The sequence below is a fragment of the Podarcis vaucheri genome, assembly GCF_965113315.1.
Source record: "Podarcis vaucheri genome assembly, chromosome: 15".
Classification (NCBI taxonomy): domain Eukaryota; kingdom Metazoa; phylum Chordata; class Lepidosauria; order Squamata; family Lacertidae; genus Podarcis; species Podarcis vaucheri.
In genome coordinates this window covers 12,060,277-12,086,628 of record NC_138753.1, presented here as the reverse complement: position 1 = coordinate 12,086,628, position 26,352 = coordinate 12,060,277, and the positions used below count along the sequence as shown (strand labels likewise).

At 46.0% G+C, this 26,352-nt stretch overlaps 1 protein-coding gene across 5 annotated transcripts in view; it reads left to right on the top strand.

Moving 5' to 3' along the window:
• The window catches only part of CLIP2 (CAP-Gly domain containing linker protein 2), a 74,873-nt gene continuing 48,521 nt past the window's right edge, over positions 1 to 26,352 (top strand). The window contains exons 1-2 of one of the 5 annotated variants that reach the window (XR_014214076.1): positions 1 to 469; positions 23,065 to 23,305. Coding sequence is in view for 4 of the 5 variants with exons in the window: in XM_082201212.1 (XP_082057338.1) it covers positions 23,179 to 23,305 (127 nt within the window). In the remaining variant the exon portion in view is untranslated. Of the gene's footprint in view, positions 470 to 8,015; positions 8,121 to 16,678; positions 16,834 to 23,064; positions 23,306 to 26,352 lie in introns of those variants that run through there. The other 4 variants (XM_082201212.1, XM_082201215.1, XM_082201214.1 and 1 more) reach the window with 4 other exon arrangements.

The following is a 26,352-nucleotide window of genomic DNA, read 5'->3' as shown; positions in this document are numbered from 1 at the left end:
GCGCCCCTCCCGCCTCCCGCTCGGCTCCTTCCCCTTTTGTTCGCCTGCAAAGCGGCGCGAAGGCGGCGGCGGCGAGCTCTGCTTTTGCGCGCATCTCGCGCAGGGGACCCGCGAGAGCCCGCTGGGCCGCCCCCTCTCGCTGCTTCCCCCGCGGAGCCGAGACTCATGCAGGGAGGCGGCGCGGACGCTCCTTCGCAGCAGCAGCAGGCGCCCCGTCCTCGCCGGCGTCGCCTTTTGTCCACGCGCCCCGTTTCTCCTCCTTGTGACTTGGATGCAGCGAGCCTGCATCCGAAGGGAGTGGCTGGCTGCTGCTGCTGCTGCTGCTGCCACCAGGATTACTACAGCTGTTTCTGTTTGAGGGAGCAGGCGGCCTAAGATCAGCCCGGCGGAGGCCGGATCCTTCCCTCTGCAAAAAAAAAAAAGGGCGGAAAAAAGGAAAAAGCAAGCTTGCGCGGTCAGAAGAAAGGAGGTAAGCCCACCCAGTGCAGGAGGGAGGCTGGGATTCAAAAGGGAGACCTTCTTCAGGGTGGCTGCCTTTGCTGAGACAGCAACAAAGGAGGGGATGGAGGGGTGGGATGCAGTTTCTGGGCTGGAGGGTGGAAGGAGAGAGAGGGGGGAGGCATGCAGAGGGTTGGGGAGGGGGCTGCTTCTGGTTGGGGGCTTGGGGGGGGAGGGAGGGGGGAGAGATCTGCAGATACACCCCAAATTGGAAAATATCTGAGCATCCACCAGGAAAGGTTTGCTGCGCCAGCCCTTCCTTGGCAACGCATTATATCCGAGGCTGTATGGCTCCTTCCAAACATGTACACATGCACCCCCCCCCAAGGGCTGATCGTTGTCCTTGGGTGGAAGAAAGCAGGGCTGTTGTTATTGTGGGGTGCGTTTTGCGTGAGGGGGCACCGGTGAGGACCAAGCTTTGGGATATTCGACATATTCCCCCCTTCCTCCTCTCCCCAGGTTTGGAGGGTGAGGTTAAAACTACAGATCGTAGCGGAGAATGTTGACCGGAAAACACTTTAAAAGATGAGGATTATAATGTAATAATTAATGCGGCTTCTCCATCTTGGGAAAAGCTGTTCCTCACACACAGGCACACTATCTGCGAACGGCCGCCTGGCTCTGGTTGTTCATCTTGCAGGGATGGAGCTGTTAGCTAAGGATGCCCTGTGTTGACAACTGCTTTTGAGTGGACTTGGCAAGAGAGGAGTGGCTGGAGGAGAGTGACAGTCAGTTGTGTTTAGGCATCTTTGGTACCAGGGATGGAGCACACCTTGAAGTATGTGGAGGGGTTGTTGTTTCTGAGTAGATGCAGAATGCTTTCCCCTTCACTGCTAACAAGCTTGGAGGCAGTTCACTTCATTCATCTACAGACCATCACCTGACTGATTTGCAGCTTGGAGGGTGTGACTATGGGATGGACTCCTCTGTTTTTTTAAAAAACGTGGCTGAAGTATTGCAGCAGCTCTGCCTGGCTTGCCTCATTCATATGTGCAAATCACCCCTCGATGTGGTAGTCACAAAGCCATGAGCCAGCCTTGTAGTCACTTCCGACTGCTTTATGGAGTGAGGCAATGGGCTTCCAGGTGAGAGGGCATGAACTCCTGGAAGGATTGACTTGGAGCTGGGGTTGCTACTTCTTTTCTTTTAAAAATGAAACTCTGGGTGACATCCATGTTTGCACATTGGTGAGGAAGGCCCAGGGGTCAAACCCTGTTCAGCTGGGTGAATACTTCAGGCCTCGGCTCCGCAGCTGTAAAATGGGCGCAGTAGCTGTGTCATGAGATTCTGTTTGTTTAAGCAGCTCCTACCTGAAGTCTGTTCTAGGTGCTTTAAGGTAAAGGGTAAAGGGATCCCTGACCATTAGGTCCAGTCGTGACCAACTCTGGGGTTGTGGCGCTCATCTCGCTTTACTGGCCGAGGGAGCCGGCGTACAGCTTCTGGGTCATGTGGCCAGCATAACTAAGCCACTTCTGGCGAACCAGAGCAGCGCACGGAAACGCGTTTACCTTCCTGCCGGAGTGGTACCTATTTATCTACTTGCACTTTGATGTGCTTTCGAACTGCTAGGTTGGCAGGAGCAGGGACTGAGCAACAGGAGCTCACCCCATTGCGGGGATTCGAACTGCCAACCTTCTGATTGGCAAGTCCTAGGCTCTGTGGTTTAAACCACAGCGCCACCAGCGTACCTTCTATGTGCTTTAACTATGTGTAAAAAACTATGTGCTTTAAAATGTGTTTAAAAAAAAAGTGGGAGGGGAAAAGAAGAAATAATAATCAATGGAATCCCTGAGGTTCTCATTCTGTTTCCATGAATAATTCTTAAAACAAGGACCCTTCTGGTGTTAATGGATGCAACGCCCATCACCCATGGGTCATTCTGGCTGGGGCTGATGGGAGTTGGAGTCCAGCAGTATGAGGGGGGCCACCGGTTCCCCGTTCCTGCCCTTAGGGTCGTGGGTTCAAGCCCCATATTGGGCAAAAGATTCTTGCATGGCAGTGGGTTGGACTGGATGATTCCCTTCCAACTCTATGATTCTAATTAATAAGCCCCTGAATGATTGTTAGAATATTTTTAGAAACAAACTTGCAATGCTTCCTTACAATTTGAAAGCTTGGGCATGTTAGGTGCTCCCTCGTTGCCTTAACCATGTGACTTTAATTCTCATTGTATGACTCCTGGTTTTATAAAGTTTTTTAATGCACCTGTGGCTGTGGGAGGAAAAAAAAAAGGTTTAATTCTTTTTTCTCCCCCTCCCTCCGTCTTGCGGTTTCCCCAATCTAAATCCCTCCATCTAAACATCTACAATGGAAAATAGGCAGGAGCTTGTATAGGATTTCGCAAGCTTTGGGTTATAGGGTGAGTTCAACAGTATTCCAATTTATGACATTTTATTTGTGGTGTGATATATCTATTGAAATCCGTCCTGACTTTCCTTTTTGAGGGTGGGAAAGCAAGAGGCAAGAGTGCTGCAATTCTGTAGTACTTAATAGGAGAAATCACACTGAATTTGAATAACTAGGCACATGTAGGCTTGCACTGTTAGTTGATAATATTTTGCAGTCTTGTTTAATACAACAGGATCCTTTGCTGTTAATATTACTAGGGGCTGTTGTTGTTGCTCACTTTACTCAGCAACCCCCTACCTCCTGGATTCTCCCTACTTTAAACCTGTCCAAACCCACCCCATGGCTTGCTCCAAACTCCTCTCCCGCTCAGCTGTTCCCAAACACCCACCCCCTTCCCTCGCAGATCTTTAAATGCCCAATTGCTCTCTGGAGTGTCTACTTTCCTTTAAATGTTGTTCCTCCTCAGCAGCTCGCCTGGGCTGCCTGCCATCCAAGCCACTTGCTTGCTCGCCTCCTTGCTGTTTGGTTTCCCCCCTTATAAAAATATAGTGTTATTATTTGTATCTGTTAGCTGCTTTCCTCACAAAAGTGAACCAACGTGACTTTACAAACCAGTTACAGCAAACACAACCCATAACCCCGCTTCCAGCGCAACAATGGAAGTAAAAGGCAGGTTTAACCGATCCTGCCCCACTAAAAGAGGCCACGAGTAGTCGAAAGTCTGTGTAAAAGAGGGCAATATTTTCCTGGTTCCAAAAAATAAAGGCGGCGCCAGTTGAGCTTCGCTGGGGAGAGCGTTCTGCAGGCAGGGAGCCACCACTAAAAAGGCCTCTTGTGTTGCCACTCTCCAGACTGCCCTCAGAGACGACACACAGGGAAGTGCCTCGGATTATGAATGTCAGGTCCAGAGCGGTTGCTGTGTGGAGTGATGGTGGCAGTGTTCCAGATTTGTCAAGCGCATTTTGCACCTGGCTATTGCCCACCTGCAAGCAAGTGAAGATGCCTGGGTGCCAGGATAGCACTTCACATCTCCACCATCTGAAGGTGAATGTCTAGAGATGCTTGGATCTTAACTGTTTCCACACACTTAGCAACGCATCCTGTAGAATTCTATCTGTTATATTTTATCTGCACAATCAGAATAAATTTCAGGGACCAAAAAGTCATACTGAAACAAACAAGGCTTTTGAGCTGCCTGGCCCCAAGATGTCAACTAGGCATTCTGTCTTGGCGACTAATCCTGGTTTAAGGAACCATTTGGAGCCTAGCTTATGTATCTGAGTATCTGAAATAAACCACTATATATATATATATAAATATATCAGGGTATGGCTTTGGGTTGTTGACTGTGGGTTAATCGCTTGATTTCTGGCTTCGCTTGATTTGTGGCTGCCTCTTTCTCTCTGTTTTGATGTTGGCTTCTGCGATGCTCTCTTGGCTGTGCTTGACGGAAAGGCTGACTCTAAGCAAGGCCAGATGGGAAAGTGTGTTTGTGTGTGTGTAAGGGGGTGATGGCGATGGCGGTGGCTTTCTGTCGTTTAGTGGTTTATGTTGGATGATGTTGGTGGCCCATCCAGACTCACAAAGGCAGCCACGTTCCCTGAAGGACGCAGAAGAAACAAAGCACAAGGAATGTTGTGTGGAAAGGGAAGAAGAAACGGGTCTTCTTCACAGACAAATAGGTTTGTCTATATTCTATACCTTTAAAACACATTGAAAACACACACACACACACAGAGAGAATTCTGGGATCTGCAGGGAATTGTAAGTCTGTGAGGCATAAACTACAGTGCCCAGAATTCTTTGAGGAGAAAAATGTGCTTTGAATGTGCTTTAAAAGTTGTCTTGTCTACACAGCCAGAGTTACTGGATTTGGTGTACTAAACAGGCTAGCAGGTATATTGTGTATTTTCTGTTATGATTTTATAGCTATATCTATATACAGTTATATATATATAACTGTCACGATGTCACGCTGGCCACGTGACCCGGAAGTGTCCCCGGACAGCGCTGGCCCCCGGCCAATAAATGTGAGATGGGCGCACAAACCCCACAGTCTGTCAAGACTGGCCCGTTCGGGCAGGGGTACCTTTACCTTTACCTATATACAGTTATACCTTGGGTCCTGAATGCCTTGCAAATCGAATGTATTACTCAGGGTAGAGCCTAACAACTCTTGGTGTCCTTAACCGACTACAGTGGTACCTCGGGTTACATACGCTTCAGGTTACAGACTCCAATAACCCAGAAATAGTACCTCGGGTTAAGAACTTTGCTTCAGGATGAGAACAGAAATCGTACTCCGGTGGCGCGGCGGCAGCAGCGGGAGGTCCCATTTGCTAAAGTGGTGCTTCAGGTTCAGAACAGTTTCAGGTTAAGTATGGACCTCCGGAACTTAACCTGAGGTATCACTGTACTTAATTCATTCCAGAGGTCCGTTCTTAACCTGAAGCACCACTTTAGATAATGGGGCCTCCTGCTGCCGCCGCGCCGCTGGAGCACAATTTCTGTTCTCATCCTGAAGCAAAGTTCTTAACCTGAAGCACTATTTCTGGGTTAGCGGAGTCTGTAACCTGAAGTGTATGTAACCTGAGGTACCACTGTAGAGTTCCCAGGATTCTTTGGGGAGCAGTCATGAGTGTCTAAAGTGGCGTCATAGTGCTTTAAACAGACGGCTTCCACACACACACCCCCCACCAAAGCCCAGGCTTATTGCCTGAAGCTGGGACTGTTGGTCCTTGGTGGTCCTGAAAATGTCTGCATTTTAAATTATGATATTGGGAAGAATTCTGTGACGGTTGCCAAATTTAGCACATGCACAATTCTCTCCCTCCCCCCCCCCCCCCCGCTCACAAAAGGGTTGTATCTGCTCAGAGTATACCTATTTGAATTAAGGGAGCTAAGTTAGTCATGTCCACAGGGCTCTGAATATGTAAAAATGCGCACCTTAAGTCTAGTTGGGGTGTGAGATTAACATGGCACCTAAAAATGTCCTGTCAATAAGTGAGGTGTTAGAACATGAGTTGTCAATCTTTGAACATGCAAGGAGACAGGATTCATCAATCCACAACAACCCCGATCCACAATGACCCCATTCTCTCTTTCCCCTCCCTCTAGGTGCTGAACACCCCCAGCGTAAAATCAATACCTCTTTAGGTTCTCGGCACACAGAAATCTGGGTCATCTGTCTAGACAAGGGAGACTTGGCCTTTAGGTGACTTTCAGAATGACATGGGAGGAGATTGAATACCTCCTGTCCAATCGGTCTGACGGGCATATATCTCTGTGTGTCGACTTACACTGTGAAAATGTTTTTGTGGATTCACTGATATGTAAGCAAACTAGCTCAGTCCCTCTAGAAATTTCACGGCCGCCTTCTCCCACACTTACATTCTGCTCCAACCACTTTGGAGGACAGGTGGCTGGTGTCCACTAGGACTGGAAGGGTGGAGCAGTGGGCAGAGCCCAATCGTGTAGTAGCAAATTCAGAAGTGAAGGGTCCCTTCATGATTATCACAGTCACACCCCTCAATTTCAGATTCAGGTAGGTAGCCGTGTTGGTCTGAAGTAAAAAAAAAAAAAATGGTCAAGTAGCACCTTAGAGACCAACTAAGTTTGTTCTGGGTATGAGCTTTCATGTGCACACACACTTCTTCAGGTATTTTTTTAATACATTTTTTAATTTCCCTCAATTCTTAATTTCCCTCAATTTCAAACACTGGTTGTTGTAAAATATTGGTTCAAAAATGGTATGGGAAGTGTATTTACTTTCTTTTAATGCATTATTATCTATTATTATTATTATTATTATTATTACAGTCATACCTTGGATCTTGAACACCTTGACTCCCAAACAAATCAGCTCCTGAACGATTGAAACCCGGAAGTGAATGTTCCGGTTTTTTAATGTTCTTTTGGAAGCCAAACGTCTGACGGGGCTTGCGCAGCTTCCGATTGGCTGCAGGAGCTTTCTGCAGCCAATCAGAAGCTGTGCTTTGGTTTCCGAACGCTTTGAAAGTCAAACAGACTTCCGGAACAGATTCTGTTTGACTTCCAAGGTACGACTGTATATTTTTGTTGCTTTCAAATGGTCCAAAATAGCCTGTGCCAACATGGTAGCCTCCAGGGGTTTTGGATCTACAACTGGATGGGACTTCTAGCCCCCAACATCTGGATTGCATTAGGATGGCAATGGCTAGCCTAAATGGTATGTTTGCCCTGTTGTGAAGGTTGCATGCTCAAGGTTATATGAAGGTCAGGTGGCTGTTTTGGGCAGGAGACTATACAAGGCTGCCTCCGATAAATTGATGCTGAAATCCAGCGTCGCCTGAGTTCTGTGAGTGCAGCTTTATCCCGAGTGTAGCACAGAGTGTTTGAGGACCGGGACATTCACAGGGAAACAAAAATGCTTGTTTACAAAGATATTGTACTACCAACCTTACTGTATGCTTGTGAAGCATGGACCACTTATAAACGACATCTCCAGCTCCTCGAAAGAGTCCATCAACGGTGTCTCCGAAATTTTTTACACGTCACTTGGGAAGCCAGGCAAACTAATACCTATGTACTGGAAGAAGCAAAGATCACCAATGTTGAGGCAATGATTCTTCAACATCAACTTCGTTGGACTGGTCATGTTGTGCGGATGCCTGGTTATCGTCTTCCAAAGCAACTACCGTATTTTTCGCTCTATAACACGCACCCGACCATAACACGCACGTAGTTTTTAGAGGAGGAAAATCCGCAGACATGCCACCCGTAGGCATTCCCTCCATAACACGCACAGACATTTCCCTTACTTTTTAGGAGGAAAAAAGTGAGTGTTATGGTGCAAAAAATACGGTACTCTATTCCGAACTTGGAAAGCGTAAAGCTGGTGGTCACCAAAAGAGGTTTAAAGACTGTCTCAAGGCAAATCTTTAAAAATGTAGTATAAACACCAACAATTGGGAAACACTTGCCTGTGAGTGCGCCAATTGGAGAACAGCCTTGACCAAAGGTGTCGTGGGCTTTGAAGACGCTCAAACTCAGGATGCAAGGGAGAAATGTGCTAAGAGGAAGGCACACTTGGCAAATCCACACCGTGATCAACTCCTGCCCGGGAACCAGTGTCCCCACTGTGGAAGGATGTGTGGATCCAGAACTGGCCTCCACAGTCACTTACGGACTCATTGTTAAAGCTGTGTTTATGGAAGATAATCTTACTCGGCTATGAGTGATCGCCAAAGATGAAGAAGAAGTTGCTTGCTCTGTGGATAAAGGTGTTCTTGCAGGTATGAGCCTAAGAGAAAACCAGCCTCTAATGTGTATCTCTCAGGTGAACCAGTGTGGGTGATGGGTTCTGAGGGCTTTTAAAAGCGGGCAAGACAAAGAGACGGAGGAGGAGAGACATTCTGGCATTGATTCGTCTTGGTGGGACCTCAAATCTGGCTGCATTCTTTTGACAATGAAAGAATCTTCCCATTGTGGGCCCAGACTGCGTACTTTCCCCAAGAGGATATCCCAGGAAAACAGGCAGCGCTTAGCGGTGACCGGGTGTGAGCTGGTAGCTACCTCCTCTCCAGGGGTGAAATGTACCTGCAAACTCACAGAGCTCCTGGTATTCAGGAGCCCATGGGCAACGGAGAGGTGGTGGTACAGTGGTGCCCCGCAAGACGAATGCCTCGCAAGACGAAATACCCGCTAGACGAAAGGGTTTTCCGTTTTTCGATGCGCTTCGCAAGACGAATTTCCCTATGGGCTTGCTTCGCAAGATGAAAACATCTTGCGAGTCTTGCGATTTTTTCCGCTCCCCCCCTTTTTTCTAAGCCGCTAATAGCCTTTTAGCCACTAAGCCTTTAATAGCCGCTAAACCGCTAATAGCGCTAATCCGCTAAGCCGCTAATAGGGTTGCTTCGCAAGACGAAAAAACCGCTAGACGAAGAGACCCGCGGAACGGATTATTTTCGTCTTGCGAGGCACCACTGTATCTGAGCCTTAGGCCAGCTGTGGATTTATATTGCCACAATGCTGTCACCTGGGCGACTGAAATGTTTCTGTTTCCAGACTGAGACCTGCCGTGAGTCACTAGGGCTACATTATCGACACAAGGGAGCTGTCCATAGGTTCAGCCGGCTACCTGCAACTTATCTCCCTCTCCCTGTTTTTCTGAAACTAAAGCCGCATCTACACTATGCATTTAAAACAGCATCATACCACTTCAAGCAGTCATGGCTTCCCCTCCCCTAAGAATCCAGGTAGTTCCTACCTGGAAGAAGCCCCAAACCAGCCTTCCCCAACCTGGTCTCTTCAGGTGTGTTGAAAGTACAACTCCTGTTGGTCCCAAAGCCAAAATGACTGATAGGAGTTGTATTTATTATTGTATGTATTTCATTTACAGTGGTACCTTGGGTTACATACGCTTCAGGTTACATACGCTTCAGGTTACAGACTCCGCTAACCCAGAAATAGTACCTTGGGTTAAGAATTTTTCTTCAGGATGAGAACAGAAATCGCGTTGTGGCGGCAGCGGGAGGCCCCATTAGCTAAAGTGGTGCTTCAGGTTAAGAACAGTTTCAGGTTAAGAACGGACCTCCGGAACGAATTAAGTTCTTAACCCGAGGTACCGCTGTATATCCTAGCTTTTTCTTTCCGGAGCTCAAGGTGGCCTGCATGCTTCTTGCTCTCCTCATTCACAACAACCCTCTGAGGTAGGTTCTGAGAGGCAGTGGCCGGCCCAAGGTCACCCAGTGAGCTTCATGGCCTAGTGGGGATTTGAACTCTGGACCGACACTCTAACCACTACACCACACTGGCTCTCTTGTAGTCTGAAACCTCTGAAGGGCACCAGAATAGGGAAGGCTGTCCTGGGAGATTGTGAATTTGAGGACCAATTTAGTGGCTAGTGACTCCGGAGACAGCTTTGGGATGGGGAAGGGTCCTTTCTCCACCCAGCCGCTGAAGCTGCAGAAAAGTAATGTATTTTTCCGTGTATAAGATGCCCCCAGGTATAAGACGAACCCTATTTTTTGTGCCCAAAATAAGAAATAATTAATTGCAACATTCCATGTATAAGACGATCCCCAATTTTAAACTTAAAAAAATTGGGGGAAAATATAGTCTTATACATGGAAAAATACAGTAAATTTTATGCCGCTGCTGCTATGTGTGTTTGAAATATTCCAAGGGGTTCCCCACCCCAATCGTTTGCTGATTTTTTGTTGTTGATGTGGTTGTTTGATACTTTGATCAGCCGTATTTATTAGAAATGAACTTAAGCAGGGTTGCCATATGTCCGGAATTGCTGGACATAGCCGGAATACTGCAGTTAGAAGCAATGTTTGGGTGGAAATTGCTGGGAAAATCCAGAAGTATTGCAACCCATGTTGGAAGTCTAGTATCCGGATTTTCACTTTTTGACATATGGCAACCTTAACTTCACTCTTCCCTTGTGAAGCACACATAACCGACTTGCGTGGACAGCAGTTGTGTTAACAGTTTGTTTTGTGTTTGTACTGTGTGGCAAAATGTGTAGCATAGATTCTTGTTCAAGAAACGGTGCAAATCATGGAATCTTGCAGCGATGTTTTCCAACCAGTGCTTGCAAAAATGCAAACATTAGGGGAGCGTGTGCATGAATCTGAATATGTTAGTGAAAATAACACAGGGAAATGCATTACGTTAGGGAAAACCGCTTTGCAAAAATATGTACATTATTCAAAGCTGCATGCAGAAATGTTTTGTGTGGATAAATTTGCACTAAAACGTTGAAGGACTTTCATGAGAATTTTTCTAAAAAATAATAATGTGCAAATTGTTGCAGAACTATGACAAACTGAATTTCAGACTGGAAATCTGAGAGAACCAAAACTGGCAGATCTGCCCATCTCTACTCGGAGTAGACCATTGGAAATAGTGGACCTGAGTTCGCCAAGTCTATTAAATTCAGTGTGCCTACTCTGAGCAGGCTAGCATTGTCTACTTACCCGTAGTGTTGTTCGTTCGTTTTCTGCCTGTGAACGTCCTTTATTCTTAAGCCAGTCTTGGAACCGCAAAGTTGGACCTGCGATATCTCCGTAAGCCCAATTAACTCAGAGAATTGGGTTGCTGACGCAGTCCCTTTATCCGCATGGCCTGCTTCTTTTGACATCCCCTTGTCCTTTTCCTTTGCAAAAAAAAGGAGGGGAGTTTGTGCTCTCCAATTAATGCTGGGAAAGTTTCAGCTTTGAATGTGATGCCCTGAAAGTCAGCAGCTCCCTCCCAGGCAGACATTTGACTTTGCAAACGTCACAGAGGTGGAAATGACCTTGCAAAGTTTGACATTCCGGTTCACAACTTGCAACCAAACTCGATGGCCCTTGTGGTCTCTTCCAACTCTATGATTCTATGAAAAATAAAAAAATAAATGGTTGCTTACTATAAAATACATTTGCCTCAGAGTGGCAATACCAAATTAACATGCATCAAAAGATGAGAAATATTATTAACTATTAAAGTGCTTATTTTGCAATAACGCAAAAGGACCTATCCTTTCCCCACCCAATGAAATGTTGAGCAGATGGCTTCCCTTAAAGAATAATGGGAACTGTAGTTTGTCAAGAGTGCTGGGAATTGTAGTTCTGTTAAAAATAAACTACTACACCCAGAATTCTAGGGGGGAGGGGGAGAAAGTCCTACGCTTTAAATATATGTTGTGAATGTGACCCGTGATGAGTTTTCTTTTTATTTCTTAGAAGTTATAAAGTTGGGCAGCGGCCAATCTCACACTGTATTCATTTATTTCCATTGTTTTCTCCAAGAACCCATACCCCCAAATTTTAAGAACAGCAAACCAAAAGGCAGCTACAAAGAATTACCTGCCATTTCTGGCCACACCACAATTGCTTATATCTTTCTTTTGCATTCCTTACCTGTAAAAATAGGACGATTAAAGGATTGGCTTTTCAGCTAGCAAATATTCTAGGCTATAGTAACTTGGATGTAGATTTGTATTTGTTCATGCACATCATCTTGTGGGTTGCAGCGATTAAGGCCCCATCCACACTATCCATTTAAAGCACTATGAAACCACTTTAAACAGGCATCGCTTCTCCCAAAGAATTCTGGGACCTGTAGTTTGTTAAGGGTGCTGAGAGTGCTTAGAAGACACACCGTCTCTCCCTCTGAATGGATTCATAACCAGTCCTTCTTTCCAGGGAACTCTGGGAACTGTAGCTCTCTGAGGGGAATGTTGTTGTTGTTGTTTAGTCGTGTCCGACTCTTCGTGACCCCACGGACCAGAGCACGCCAGGCACTCCTGTCTTCCACTGCCTCCCGCAGTTTGGTCAAACTCATGCTGGTAGCTTCGAGAACACTATCCAACCATCTCATCCTCTGTCATCCCCTTCTCCTTGTGCCCTCCATCTTTCCCAACATCAGGGTCTTTTCCAGGGAGTCTTCTCTTCTCATGAGGTGGCCAAAGTATTGGAGCCTCAGCTTCAGGATCTGTCCTTCCAGTGAGCACTCAGGGCTGGTTTCCTTAAGAATGGATAGGTTTGATCTTCTTGCAGTCCATGGGACTCTCAAGAGTCTCCTCCAGCACCAGAATTCAAAAGCATCAATTCTTTGGCGATCAGCCTTCTTTATGGTCCAGCTCTCACTTCCATACAGGGGAATAGGGGCCTCCTAACAACTCTTAACAAAATACAGTTCCCAGGGTTTTTTACGCAAAGCCATGTCCATTTAAGTGGTATAGCTTTGAACCTGCAGTCTTAAGTGGTGCCTCACCGTTCTGCATTTCTTTCCGTGCACCAAGCCATTACCTTGTTTCTATGTCTGGCTGATGGATCTTGAGTTCGATCCCATAAACCTCAAGTCTGCCCATTTCTCTCTTCCAGTCCTTGTAACCTCACAGGCTTGTGGCCTGAAAGACAGAGCCTTAGGGATTTCCATGTTGGCCTGTTGCAGCAAAACCAGAAAAGATAAGATTTATTGTGGTATCAACTTTCTTGGAGTAGCGCCCGTTTTGTCAGGTGTGCTGGGCTTCTTCCTTAGCTGACTGATTTATAAAGACAAATGTCACCAGTAGCAGAATGTCCAGGATGCCAGCCAGCCAGCCAACCATTCCATGCCCTTTCTCAGGATACTTCATTCCATTCCGCCTAGTTTTAAGTCCCACTGTCCCAGCCACCCACCCCAGCTAACCGTCATTCTGTGACCGGTCAGCATACTCAGTCTTCATGGGCTCTTGGGGGGATTTTCTCCCCCTAAAGATTTTTCTACAATTCCGCAGGCTTTGAGTTTAGCTGGGTGTGCTGATCTCTTCCTTCTTGTACATGGAAGGGACCTTTTTAGCTGCATAAGATCCCACGCTCAGAGAATAAGTTTGCTATTCGCACGTAAGATCATCGCTAGGTAATAACAACTATTATGCAATTTCAGCTGTATAGAACACAAATACCGTGTTCCTAGTTTTGCTTTTGCTAACTTAATACATATTTAAAGAAAGAGAGAGAGAGAGAAAGAAAGAGAGAGAACCTGGGTTCAGGTTGAGTTAATTGACAACAACAACATCTTGCAGTTGCCCCATTGGCTACCTGCACAGATCCGCATTCTTTCTAGCCACCGTGTCATCTTGGCTTGTCATGCAGATGCAAAGCTTATTCCATTCGCTTCAAATTCAGAACTATGACAGTTGCATAACACCAAAGGGCATCAAAGTTTCTTATCTCCTTTGAACACGTCAAACAAAATTTTGAATCTGCAAGCGCCTCTTCCTTTCAGAAGATGTTACCGTCTTCTACTTGGCGTAATGAGGTCTCCTTTGAAAGCAAAGGGCTCAACAGTTTCATCAGTGGAAAATGCTGTCCTGCCCAGGGTGCAGAGGATTGAAAAATGTTGCTTATTCACGCAGAGACTGTGTTAGCAAGTCAGATTCCCCATTTCCCAAACAGAGGAATTTTCTATTTGATTTTAAGCAGGGGATGGGGAAATTGCCACCTTCCATCTGTTTTGGGATCACAGATCCCATCATCCCTGCATATTAGCCATGCTGGTTGGGGCTGATGGGAGTTGGAGACTGATGCCGTCCAGAGGGCTATAGGTTCCCCACTCCATTTTCAATTCTGCCTTGTTCCGTTGCTGCAGTGCTTTGCAGTAGCTTTAGAAATTTTCCTTGCCTGGGGAAGGACCTTAGCTCAGTGACAGAGCCTCTGCTTTGCATGCAGGATGGCAAGAAGTGAGCTGGCAGTAAATCACACTGTTCAAAGTTGAAGTTAACTCTTTATTAGCACGTCCAGCACAGACCTGGTGGAGTGTCAGGCGTAATGAACGCTGCAGCTCATCCCTGCTAGCTCTTGCCCCATGAATCAGTTGCTGAGATTGAAAGTCTACACCTCCCCATAGCCATCTAGGCCCCCTCCTCTCCAGGGATTTCCCCCAAGCAATCAGAAACTGTGCCTACATACAGCCTGCCACTACTCCGCCCTTTTCATGCCTCTTCTGGTTCTGGGAGACAGTGGGAAGGGGAGCTTGTCGCGGCAGGAGGCAGAGACGCTCGTGACTCTTCACTAGCCTGACTCATCTCTGCCTCATGGCCTCTCTCCTCCAAACCTCCTGCTTCAGCGTCTACCTCTGATTCTGGAATCTCTCTGCCAGCACCTGTTACCTCCTCAGCTTCCCACATACCCTCTTCCAAGTTTTCTCCCTCTGTCCCCTCATTGTCACTCCACTCCCCCCAGCAGTGGCGCGCGGTGAAATATTTCACAGGGGAACAGTTAGGGCCAGAGGCGCTAGCTTACAAGGGGCATGGGGGTTGAGGTCATGTGTGTAATGGTGCGACGTCCCAACGTCACACACGTGAGCTTCGCACCTCCCTCCTGAAGCTGGGCAGAAGCTTCCTGGGCTTTGGGAAGGAGGCACCAGGGAAACATTTAGGGAGTTAGCATAGTCCCCTTAGTCCAGTGGCCACAGACCGCTGCTTCCAGGCTCTGAGCCTTCTTCCTTGGGGATTCCACATTTCTCTTCATCCAGCAGGAGACACAGAAGGTCCCAGTTTCAACCCCCAGCATCCCTAGGTAGGGCTGGGAGTGTTCCCTGCCCGAAAGCCTAGACAGCAGCTGCCAGTCAGTGCAGACAGTCCTAAGCTAGGTGGACCAATGAGCAAACTTGGGTACCCTGTGTTCCCAAACCCTGAAAGCTGCAGTTAGCGCTCATAAACTCCACTTGTCTTCATTATCCTGGCCCAGTTCCCATTGCACATTAAACCCTGAGGCAGCCTGTTCTACTGCGCAACTAGCTTGTGTCATTAGGAAGTTCCTCCTAACGTTTCGCCAAGATCTTCTTCCCCGCAATTTCCAGCTGCTGGGAGAGTCCACAGAGAACAAGTCTGCTCCTGCATGACAGTCTGTCAGATGTTTGGAGGCAGCTATCATGGCACTCCCTTTATCTTATCTTCCCCAAGCTAAGCATTCATGGGCCTTTGCTTGTCCTGATCTTCCTTCCAGCAATGCTTTTCTGCACACAAAGCCGGAGAAGAAAAAAGTGCAGAGTAATCCTCTGGAGAACTTGGTAATGCTGTTTTGAGCCTGTATGCACTACACATTTAAAGCAGCATCGTGCCACTTTAAACAGCCACGGCTTCCTGCAGAGAATCCTGGGAACTGTGGTTTGTTCAAGCTACAGTTCCCAGGATTCTCTGCAGGAAGCCGTGGCTGTTAGGAGGCCCCCATTCCCCTCAGACAGCTTCAATTCCCAGAGTTCCCTGGGAAGAGGGATTGACTATTAAACTAGCTGTGTTTAGAGAACAGGAGTCTCCCATCAAGTTTCAGCAATCTTATCAAACTACGCTTCCCAGGATTTTTGCAAGAAGCCATGACCATTTAAAGTGGTGCAATACTATTTTAATGTCCCAAATGTTGGTGCCTTAGTAAGCACCCTTTTCCTTCCACATTTCTGCAAGTAAAGCAAGGTAGAGACTTAAAAAAAATTAAATGAAAGCTAAGCTTCCAAGGAGCCATCCTGGAATATCTTGGAGGGGAGCAGAGTTCCCACATAGGACCCTCTTCATGTGACTACAGCCCTGGCTAAAAACAATTCGAGGAATCTGATTTTCAAAGTTGTTTCCTGGAAACAGTGTTATAACACTGAGGGTAAGGTTATTTGTTGCTGCTGTTTTGCCTTCTGCAGGCTGTGTACAGGACACACTATGAAGAAGAATTATGGGTGCTGTAGTTTGTTAAAGGCTGCTAGGAATTATAGCTCTGTGAGGGGTAAGTTACAATGCCCAGAAATCTTTGAAGGTGGTGGGGAAAATATGCTTAAAGATATATAGCTTGTGCTAGAGGAAACAGTCTCTGCCCCAAGTGGCCTACAATCTGTCATTCAACATAGGGAATTCAGCTGAAGGAAATTAACTCATGTGCTGTTATTTTAAAAGTCTATATATATAAATAAAATCAGTATTGTGGATGCAGACTCTGGATTTCTGAACCTCTTTAAAACCAGCAGATAGCTTTGTCTCAGTAGTGTTGCCCATTTCGCAAAATGGCATTGGGACTTACTAGATTACTCTTTTCCACGTCGGTCTCTCTCCTCCCCGCAGTCAGTTAGTGTGTTTTTGCGGCACTGTTGAGAGCATTTTTTCCCCTCCAAAGGGTTTTTAGAAAGCTAGAATTCCTCCCTGAGCAAGTCTGTGCAAAAGTGCCTTTTATTGCCCAAAGCCCTTCTGTAGCTACTTTGACATTGTCTCATGCTATCCCACTTCCTGTTTAAGAAAGAGAGAGGGGGTGTGGGGGAGAGAGAGAGAGAGAAGAGAAGAGAAGAGAGGAGAAAGGGGTGGGAGTGGAGAATCCCTTCCTCTTGCAGACACATCCCAAACTAATCTGCAGTGAATCACACAGCTGGTTCCCTGCCAGAGCGCACAGAGCCAAAGGGGCAGAGGAGGAGCGACTGCCCGAGAGAGTACATTTCTTTCGGGATTCTGGAGCCATTGACTTAATGCACAAATGCACAGGAACCTCTGCACACGAGGTAAGCAGACAGAGCCTCTCCGGCTTTCCCGAATAATGGGCAGGAGCTCTGAAGGAGAACTGACCGCGTCCCTTTCGCATTCCAAAATCTCCTGCTTCTTCCTTTCGCATTCCAAAATCTCCTGCTTCTTCCAGAGGAGTTCAGACATCTCCTGGCAAGTTGTCCCGAAGTTCTGGCGTCTGTTCAGGGACAATTTGCTGCCTCAGAACCTGGCACCCTCTTGCCGGCATCCTGTTGTAAGAGTTGAAGAGTTAAGCCAATTCCCCCCCCCCCTTTACGTCTCTGTCTTTGTTTCAGTCTTAGAAGCAGCTCTATTGGGGAGGTAAGTGGGAGGGGGGGTCACTTTGAGTTCCGCTCATTCTGTCTTGCGTCTGTGCCGTGACCCAGAGTTAACTCAATGGTGTTTCTGGCTTTGAGACACAAGGGAATGGCTCCTGGCTTGGGCGACTTTAGGAGGGGGCCTGATAAATTAATGGAGAATAAATGGCTACCATTTTTTATCTTTATTATACAATATTTACTCAAATCTGACGTTCACCTTTCTTGGCCAAATCACGTTGCGAAAATGAAGGTGTGCATTAGATTCGATGGCACACTTACATTCACCAGCAGATACTTTTTTTGGTTTCTAGGTTCTGAAAATTGAGGTGCACATTAGATTTGATGGTGGATTTAGGGACCCCTGACCATTAGGTCCAGTCGTGACCGACTCTGGGGTTGTGGCGCTCATCTCTCTTTACTGGCCGAGGGAGCCGGCGTACAGTTTCCGGGTCATGTGGCCAGCATGACTAAGCCGCTTCTGGTGAACCAGAGCAGCGCACGGAAACGCCGTTGATGGCGCATTAGACTCAAGTAAATATGGTACTTATGTAACCCGCATTTTCCTCCCAAGGTCCTCATGGTCCTCCTCTTCTCCATTTTATGGGCCAGTTTGAAGAGGAACAGCCCTGGATTCATAGGGCCTGTCATTTTGGCCTGGCTGCTGCAAGGAGTCCATGCGAAACAGGTCCCGCCCACACTGTACATTGAAAGCATGTGACTTTCACTTAATCATGGGAACTCTAGTTTAAGGGTAGTGCGAATTATAGCTCTTTGAGCAGGTAAACTACAGTTCCCAGGATCCTCTGGGGGAAGCTGCATGCTTCGACTGTATGGTGTGCATGTGTTTTTCGAGAGAGGTTTTAGATTGTCGCGTTGATGCTCTGATTTGATCCTCGGTTTTATTTACTAGTTGGGAATTTTTATCCTTTAATTGCTTGGTGGTTCTTTTTAATCCTTGATTCTGGTTTTTGGCTTACTGTGCTTACTGTGTGCACACATAGAGTTTTCAGTGCATTATACCCAGCCCCATTCCTTCTCAGAGTAGAGACATTGGAATAGTGGACATGACATAACTTAGAATCACAGAATTGTAGAGCTGGAAGAGGATCCCAAGGCTCATCTAGTCTGACCCTCTGCAGTGCAGGAATCACAGCTAAATAATCCATGACAGAGAACCACCCAACCTCTGCTTAAAAACCTCCTATGAAGGACAGTCCACAACCTTCCAAGGGAGATTGTTCCACTGATGAACAGCTCTTACCGTCAGAAAGTTCTTCCTAATGTTTAATCACAATCTCATTTCTTATCATTTGAATTCCCTGGCTTGGGTCTTCCCCTCTGGATCAGCAGAAAGCATGCTTCGTCTATCTTCCATGTGACAGCCCTTCAGATATTTGAAGATGGCTGTCACATCACTTCTCAGTCTTCTCTTCTCAACCATTCCTCATAAGGCTTAGTTGCCAGACCCTTGATCATCTTGGTCACCTTCCTCTGCACACGTTCCAGCTAATCAATATCCTTAAATTCTGGGGCCCCAAACTACACAGTCCTCCAGGTGTGGTCTGAACAAGGCAGAACAGAGTGGGACTATTACTTCCCTTGATCAGGACGCTATACTTCTGTTGTTGCAGCCTATAGTAGCAATTATTATTATTAGACATAAAGCATATATAAAAACATAGCAAAATGTTAAACATTAAAAGCTTCCCTATGTAGGGCTGCTTTCGGATAACAGCCACCACCAACACAACAATTTCATTATTTATACCCTGCCCACTCTGCGCAAGTTCCAGCACATATAAAAACGTAATAAAATGACAAACATTAAAAACTTCTCAATATAGATGTCTTCGAAAGGTTGTATAGTCACTTATCTCCTTGGCGTCAGATGGGAGGGTGTTCCGCAGGGTGGGTACCACAAGTGAGAAGGCCTTTTTTTGCTGCTGCATCACACTTGTGGTCTACTAAGACCCCTAGATCGTTTTCACATATACGACTAGTAAACCAGGTGCCCCCCATCCTATATATGTGCATCTGGTTCTTCCTGCCTATTTGTCCCCACTGAAGTTCATGTTGTTAGTTTTGGCCCAGTTCTCCATTGGCTTAAGGTCATCTTGAATCCTGAGTCTGTCTTCTAAGATAGTGGTTCTCAAAGAGTTGGCAGGAGAGTGTGGTGGGAAGATTCAAGGACAATCAAATCAACGTATAAACATTTCAGTATTGTAAAGTACTGTATATACCATATTTATTTGAGTCTAATGCACCGGGACGCGGGTGGCACTGTGGGTTAAACCACAGAGCCTATGACATGCCGATCAGAAGGTCGGCGGTTCGAATCCCTGCGACAGGGTGAGCTCCCGTTGCTCGGTCCCTGCTCCTGCCAACCTAGCAGTTCAAAAACACGTCAAAGTCCAAGTAGATAAATAGGTACCACTCCGGCGGGAAGGTAAACTGAATTTCTGTGCGCTGCTCTGGTTCTTCAGATGCAGCTTAGTCATGCTGGCCACATGACCCAGAAGCTGTACGCCGGCTCCCTCGGCCAATAAAGCGAGATGAGCGCCGCAACCCCAGAGTTGGCCACGACAGGACCTAATGGTCTGGGGTCCCTTTACCCTTTATCTTTAATGCACCATTGAATCTAAAGTGCCCCTGAATTTTCAGAACCTTGAAACCAAAAAAAGTATTTGCTGGTGAATGTAAATGTGCCATTAAATCTAATGCGCACCTAAATTTTCGCAACGTAATTTGGCCAAAAAAGGTTGAGCATTAGATCCGAGTAAATACGGTATATATTTTTTAATTTGCAGAATATTGATAGATAGTTTTTCAAAATGAGAGGATGAGAATTGGCTGTTCTTCTACTCTGTTCTTCTACTTTTCAACTCTGACGAATATGAAAGACCAGAAAAGAGAAAGGCTTCTTTGTGTTGATGAGGAGATGACAGTTTGTTTGCCTCAAATTAGACCTAATATAAATGAGATTACCCAGCAAAAGCAAGCTCACTCTAATTGAATTTGTATACAGTACATACTTAAGAGGCCCGTTTATAATTATATTTTGGGAATGATGCATGTTTTTATGTAGCTGCACTGGATGTCCCATGATCATATTATAAAGTAGTTGTGTTCTGTGATATAAATCACCACTAGGAGTTGGGTTTTTTTCTTTTTCCAATGTGTGTATTATCAGTAAAAAAATTCGTTGTGGCATGAGCAAATTTTTATTCTGAAAGTGTGGCCCTTAGAAAGAAGTTTGAGAACCACTGCTCAAAGGGATTAGCTACCCCTGCCAATAGCTTCATGGAACTTGGGCCCATTAATTTCAGTGGGTCTACTCTGAGTAAAATGTAGCTGCAGAAACTCAGCATTTGCAGATGTGACTTGTTGGATATCAAGTGTCTTATAAGTTGTGCTTTGCAAAACCCTTTTGGCCATAAGCGAGGGAAGTTTGACCTGACCAAATTAAAGTCTTGTCTTTTGTACGGTACTTGGGGAAACGTCTCCGCAACGGTCCAGCCCAGAGATGGGGAACTTGTGGGCCTCCCAGATATTGTTGGACTACAACTCCCATCATCCCTGACCATTGGCCTTGCTGACTGGGTCTGATGGGAGTTGGAGGACCACACAGGATCCCTATCCTTCTTTTGCCTTGTGCTTGTGCGCGAAGCTGGGGTTAACAAAGTCAATATTTTTAAAGGACCATAAAAGCAGGAATGGCAGTAGCTGAGAGACAGGAAGTAATTAAGGCATGAGTCGGGGATTTTGGCGTAAGCTGAGCTGGTGGGGGAGGCTTTTGGCAGCGTTTCACTTAGTAGCGGCTGACGTAGGGGGGTGGGGAGATGTTTGCCAGGCCAGATTGAGAGAATCCCAACACAGTTTGTCCTTAATGCATCTTGCTCTGAGAAGTCCTGAGCATAGCAGGACACAGGATTTGACTGCCTTTGGACAAGAAAGCCACAGAGGTGCATGGTGTTTTCTGGGAAATCTCCTTTGCGAGCTTATGTAGAAGTGGAACAGCATGGGAGTCAGTCCTACTCCTAAATTGGGTGGTAGGGTCTCAGAAGCTCTGCATCAGCTTCCTAAAGAGTACACGTTTGTGTCCTGGTGGCCAGTGAGCTTCTGGGCCCAATTCAAAGCGCTGGTTTTGACCCATAAATCTTCTGCAGCTCAAGACTGCCTCTTTCCACGTGAACCAACCCCGGACCTTGCTATTGTCATCAGTTCAGAGGGCGACAACACAAGAACAGGCCTTTTCAGTAGTGGCTCACCTGGTACCATCATTATAAAGCTTTAGGCGCCAGGCCCAAACATTTCTTTTTCGCCAGACTTTTTAATCATCTGTGGCCTCCTTGAGTGGGGGGGGAGGGGAGGGATGTTTTAATCCTGCCTTTTAAAAATGTGGATGCTTTTTAGATTTGCCTGTGATGGTTTTAACGTGTGTGTTTTTATTTATTGTTGCAAGTTGCTTTGGGTTGCATTGGCAAAAAGAGAGAACGACAAATAAGTAGAACAAATAAGTACAGACTCCAAGGCTGTGCATCAGTTTCTAGCTTGAAACTCCCCAAAGCACGCTCATCGTTCCAATTTTATGGAGATTTTCTCCATCCTCTACTGTTCTTAAGGCATTACCTTCTATGGATTTCCCCCAAATCTCCTAACTATAGAATCCCATTGATCATCTCCTAATTAGCCAACTGAAAGGTAAAGTTAAAGGACCCCTGACCGTTAAGTCCAATCGCAGACGACTCTGGGGTTGCAGCGCTCATCTCACTTTATTGGCCGAAAGAGCCGGCGTACAGCTTCCGTGTCATGTGGCCAGCATGACTAAGCTGCTTCTGGCGAACCAGAGCGTTGCACAGAAACGCCGTTTACCTTCCCACCAGAGTGGTATCTATTTATCTACTTGCATTTTGACGTGCTTTCAAACTTCTAGGTTGGCAGGAGCAGGGACTGAGCGATGGGAGTTCACCCCGTCGCAGGGATTCGAACCGCCAACCTTCTGATCGGCAAGCCCTAGGCTCTGTGGTTTAGACCACAGCGCCATCCCCAAAAGCAATTGTTGTTCGGCATCTGTAACACCGCGTTGTTTTGGATGTAATGCCGAACTCTTGTTCATTGCTATGGGAACAAGCCCTCTGCTTCCTTTGCTCCTTTCAATGCACTGCTGAATTAACTTCTGGTTTAGACAAACCATAGTCTGCCAGACTATGAAACCTGTAGACACTCGTTTGCACAAACCTCAGTTGGACGTCGTAGGAAATCTTGGTTTATTGTGATGGCAGTGAGCCTCTGTAAAGCCTTGCGCTCATGCTCCTCCTCTGGAGCAACTGCTTGGAGTCATTTGGAAGCTCTGGCTTCCTTTTTTGAATAACCACAGCTTGTTGGGTGGTTTTGACACCCAACCAAGTGTGGAGAACTGTGGGTTGTTTGGAACAAGCCACTTTCAAACCATGGTTTGAGAAGCTGGCTTGCTTCATGTATTCTCTAACCTGATGCCTTCTAGTCAGTGCTTTTTTCTGGGGGGGACGCAGGGGTACGCATACCCCTAAACATTTTGTGAATCTAACAGGAGAAGAAACTATTTTTTATTTTTTTTAGTTTCTTCTCTAGTATGGTGAATTGTCCGTTCCATTGCTACTCCCGATGGCGGCCTCATTCCCTGTCACAGTGTTCCTGTCAATGGTGATATTGAGTCAAAATGAGAGTACCCCAAACATATATTTTTTTAGAAAAAAGCACTGCTTCTAGTTGATTTTGATACCCATCAGTGCCAACCACAACATGGCCAGTGGTCAGGGAAGGTGGGAGCTGGAGCTATTTGACGCACATTTTTATTCCACTTACAATTTTTCCTGTAGCTGGTCTTTTCTATCTCCTTCCCCTGAATTTTTCTCTTTGGCTCCCCTCCAGGTCTCCAAAGATAGATGAAGGGGCCCGTTGCCTAGATGCCTGACATCGTGACACCAAGTCCTCAGCCGGCAGTTCGACCGAATCCCTTGGCTTGAGCCACAGACCTGGGCCATCATGCTGAAACCAAGTGGACTTAAAATTCCCGGGAGGGCTGGGAAGCACTCCAGCCCCGTGGGACGCCCTGGCGGGACAGCAGCCGCCACCACCACCTCCACCACTGCCTCCACCACCACAAAAGAAGGTAAGAAACAGCGTCTGGCCACAGCAGAGAGTTGAACGGGGGATTCGTGGCGGCCATGTTGGTTTTCCAACAAGAGGCATAAGGTCAGCGATGGCCAAACTTGGCCCTCCAACTGTTTTGAGACTACAGTACCCATCATCCCTGACCACTGGTCCTGTTAGCCAGGGATGATGGGAGTTGTAGTCCCAAAACAGCCGGAGGGCCAAGTTTGGCCATCACTGCATTAGGTGGTCCATGAGGAAGGGACCTTTATAAGGTGTCTTCGTTGTGTCCTCTCCTTTTTTGATACTTCTTTAACTGAAAACACAATTTGTTTAATAACAGAGTGGTGTTTTTTTTAAAAAAAAAGCATAAAGGGAAAACAGTGCAAAAATAGAAATTAAACATGCACACAGAGAAGGAACAAAACTTGGAAGCTGCATTCACAAGCCCTAGGATGAATAAAAATAATAATACCGTTGTAACTTGGATCCCAAACGCCTTACGAGTCGAATGTTTTGGCTCCTGAACACCACAAACCCGTAAGTGAGTGTTCTGGTTTACAAACGTTTTTTGGAACCCGAATGTCTGATGCGACTTCCATAGCTTCTGATTGGTTGCAGGAGCTTACTGCAGCCAATCAGAAGCCTCACCTTGGTTTCTAAATGTTTTGGAAGTTGAACAGACTTCCGGAATGGATTCCGTTCGACTTCTGAGGTACCACTGTGATTTCAGATATTGGAGAGTTGTAACATTTTGTGTGTGTGTATGTGTGTGCGTGACGTGAAAAGAGGGGGGAAAGAAAAAAAGGGGGAGAAATAATACCCATGTACAGTACCAAAAAAAAAGAACCTTTGTAACATGACCTTGAAAGTAATTGTGTCATCTATAAATATCAGGATGTTCTCCTCAAGGTCATTTGATATTCTCACTTGGCGCTGAAAAGTTACTAAGAATTCCAAAAGTAGTGTACAAAATTTCACAGGAGGCATCTGAACATTGTTACCATCATTGATATTTATACAATAAATTGGTTTATTTTTAAGACACAGCGGATTTCTAACAAGAAGTGTTGGGTCAGTGAGTGGGGGAACTTTATAAAGCATAATCACCCTTTCCTCCCTCTCTCTCTCTCTCTCTCTCTCTCTCTCTCTCTCTCTCTCTCTTTCTCTCTCTCTTTGGTCTATCACCCTTTTCTCAGCCTTTTTGATCCATTGTGGTAACCTGCCCAGCCACCTCTGTTTAGCCTGGAAATAGCCAGTCACCCAGTGGTGGTTAAGTAGGAATTTTGGGGAGCCATTTCTCCAGTTAGTCAATGCAATTTTAATCTGCGCTTAGGTTACTAAAGTGCAATGCTTCCTCTCTTCCACAGCTCAGTCATAGTTAAACCCAGTGGTATTTACACCCAAGATTTTCAACCTTAAGAACAGGCCACAAAAAATTGTTTTTAAATGTAGTAATGTGAGCAGGAATGAGGGATGAGGAGGAAATTGGATTCAGTTATCCTTTAATCTGCACCTTTTGAAACAATGCATGCAGCCATCCCAAGGAATGCGCACATCTCTGAATTTTTAAGTGCACTTCTTCAGCCAAGTACTGGGTACACAAGAAACCACACACGCTAGGATAGTGATAACAGTATGTGCAGAAATGCAATATATTAGGGAAATTCGCTTTACAAAAACGTGGAAAAACTTGTTCTGAAAATGCTGGTGAATTTTCATGAGGACCTTTGAATAAAGAAGTTTGTGAACGGACTGTGGAAATGTGGAGGAACTGAACTTAAGACTGGAGGAATGGAACCGAAATGGACATATATATCTGTCCCCAGCAGGAACTTAACATACTTTGAAGCACTGTTAATATCTAGGCTCCATCTTGGAAGATTGTTGGGCAATTTGTTTCCTGTAAAATGATCCTTTTTGTAATAACTAACTAACTAACTAACTAACTAACTACCACACACAACCATACTTCCAGCGTACTGAATCACAAACTTGTCCCTGAATTTAGTTTCAATCCTTAATTCTTGCAGCGGAGAGGCTTTCTTTTAAAAACCTCTCTTCTTTCTCTCTCGCCCCTCCACCCCTCTCCGCCCCCTTTAAAATAGCAGTGGACACTCTGTACAATGAAAACTGTTGATCCCCAGGGCGTGAAATGAATCGTGCACAATTGGCTCTTTATTGCTTTTAACGTACAGTGCTTCTTTACAGTTTCTGGTCAAATTTTTGAAAAAAAAATTGCAGCTTTTTATTGGCTGCCCAGGCTTGGCGTAAATGGATGCCTGCCAGCTGCTGATTCCACTCCTGTCTGTTGTGTGCCCTCGAAGCATCAGCAAACTCCACTGTATTTGCAAATCTGTTCCCCCATCTTTTTGTGTTTTGTTTTTTTGAAAAAGCTCACTGTGCAATAATAATTGATACCAGCGTATCTTCTAGAAGCGACGATAGCGGAATCAGTTTGTTTGATTAGCTATCTTTTTATCTTTAGAAAAAGTGTGGTTTTTATGAGTTGCTTTTAATTGCTATTTTTTTGGGGGGGGTGCAATCCCCTTCCTCGCTGAAGCTTTTCGTCAGCAAATTGGGTTGGGCTACTCATTTAGATTGTGGCGGGGATTGCTAAGGCTGGGGTGCCTTTTTTAAAAAAATTGGAACATTTGGAAAGAGAGTCTATGAAGTTACCAACATTTGGAGAGGGGTTTTTAGTTTAGGGGACGGATAGATGAGAAGACTGGGCCTGAGAGGGATGCTTGTTATATATCAATGCAAGAAGAGCCCGCTGGATCACATAATAGAATCACAGAATTGAGCAGCTGGAAGGGACCCCGAGGGTCATCTATTCCAACCCCCTGCAATGCAGGACTCGAACCCATGACGTTGAGATTGAAAATCTAATCCTCACCAACTGAGCCATCTCACTTGCTTGTGAGTTATGTTTTGGGCACCACAGAGCCAATAACTCTTTAAATACTAACATCCCACACATTTATGGCTGGGTTTTGTACAGGCCCAACTCCAGCTCCTGAGTGCAGAGTGTGAGGCCCGGGCGGGTGGCCGCTAAGACAGCTC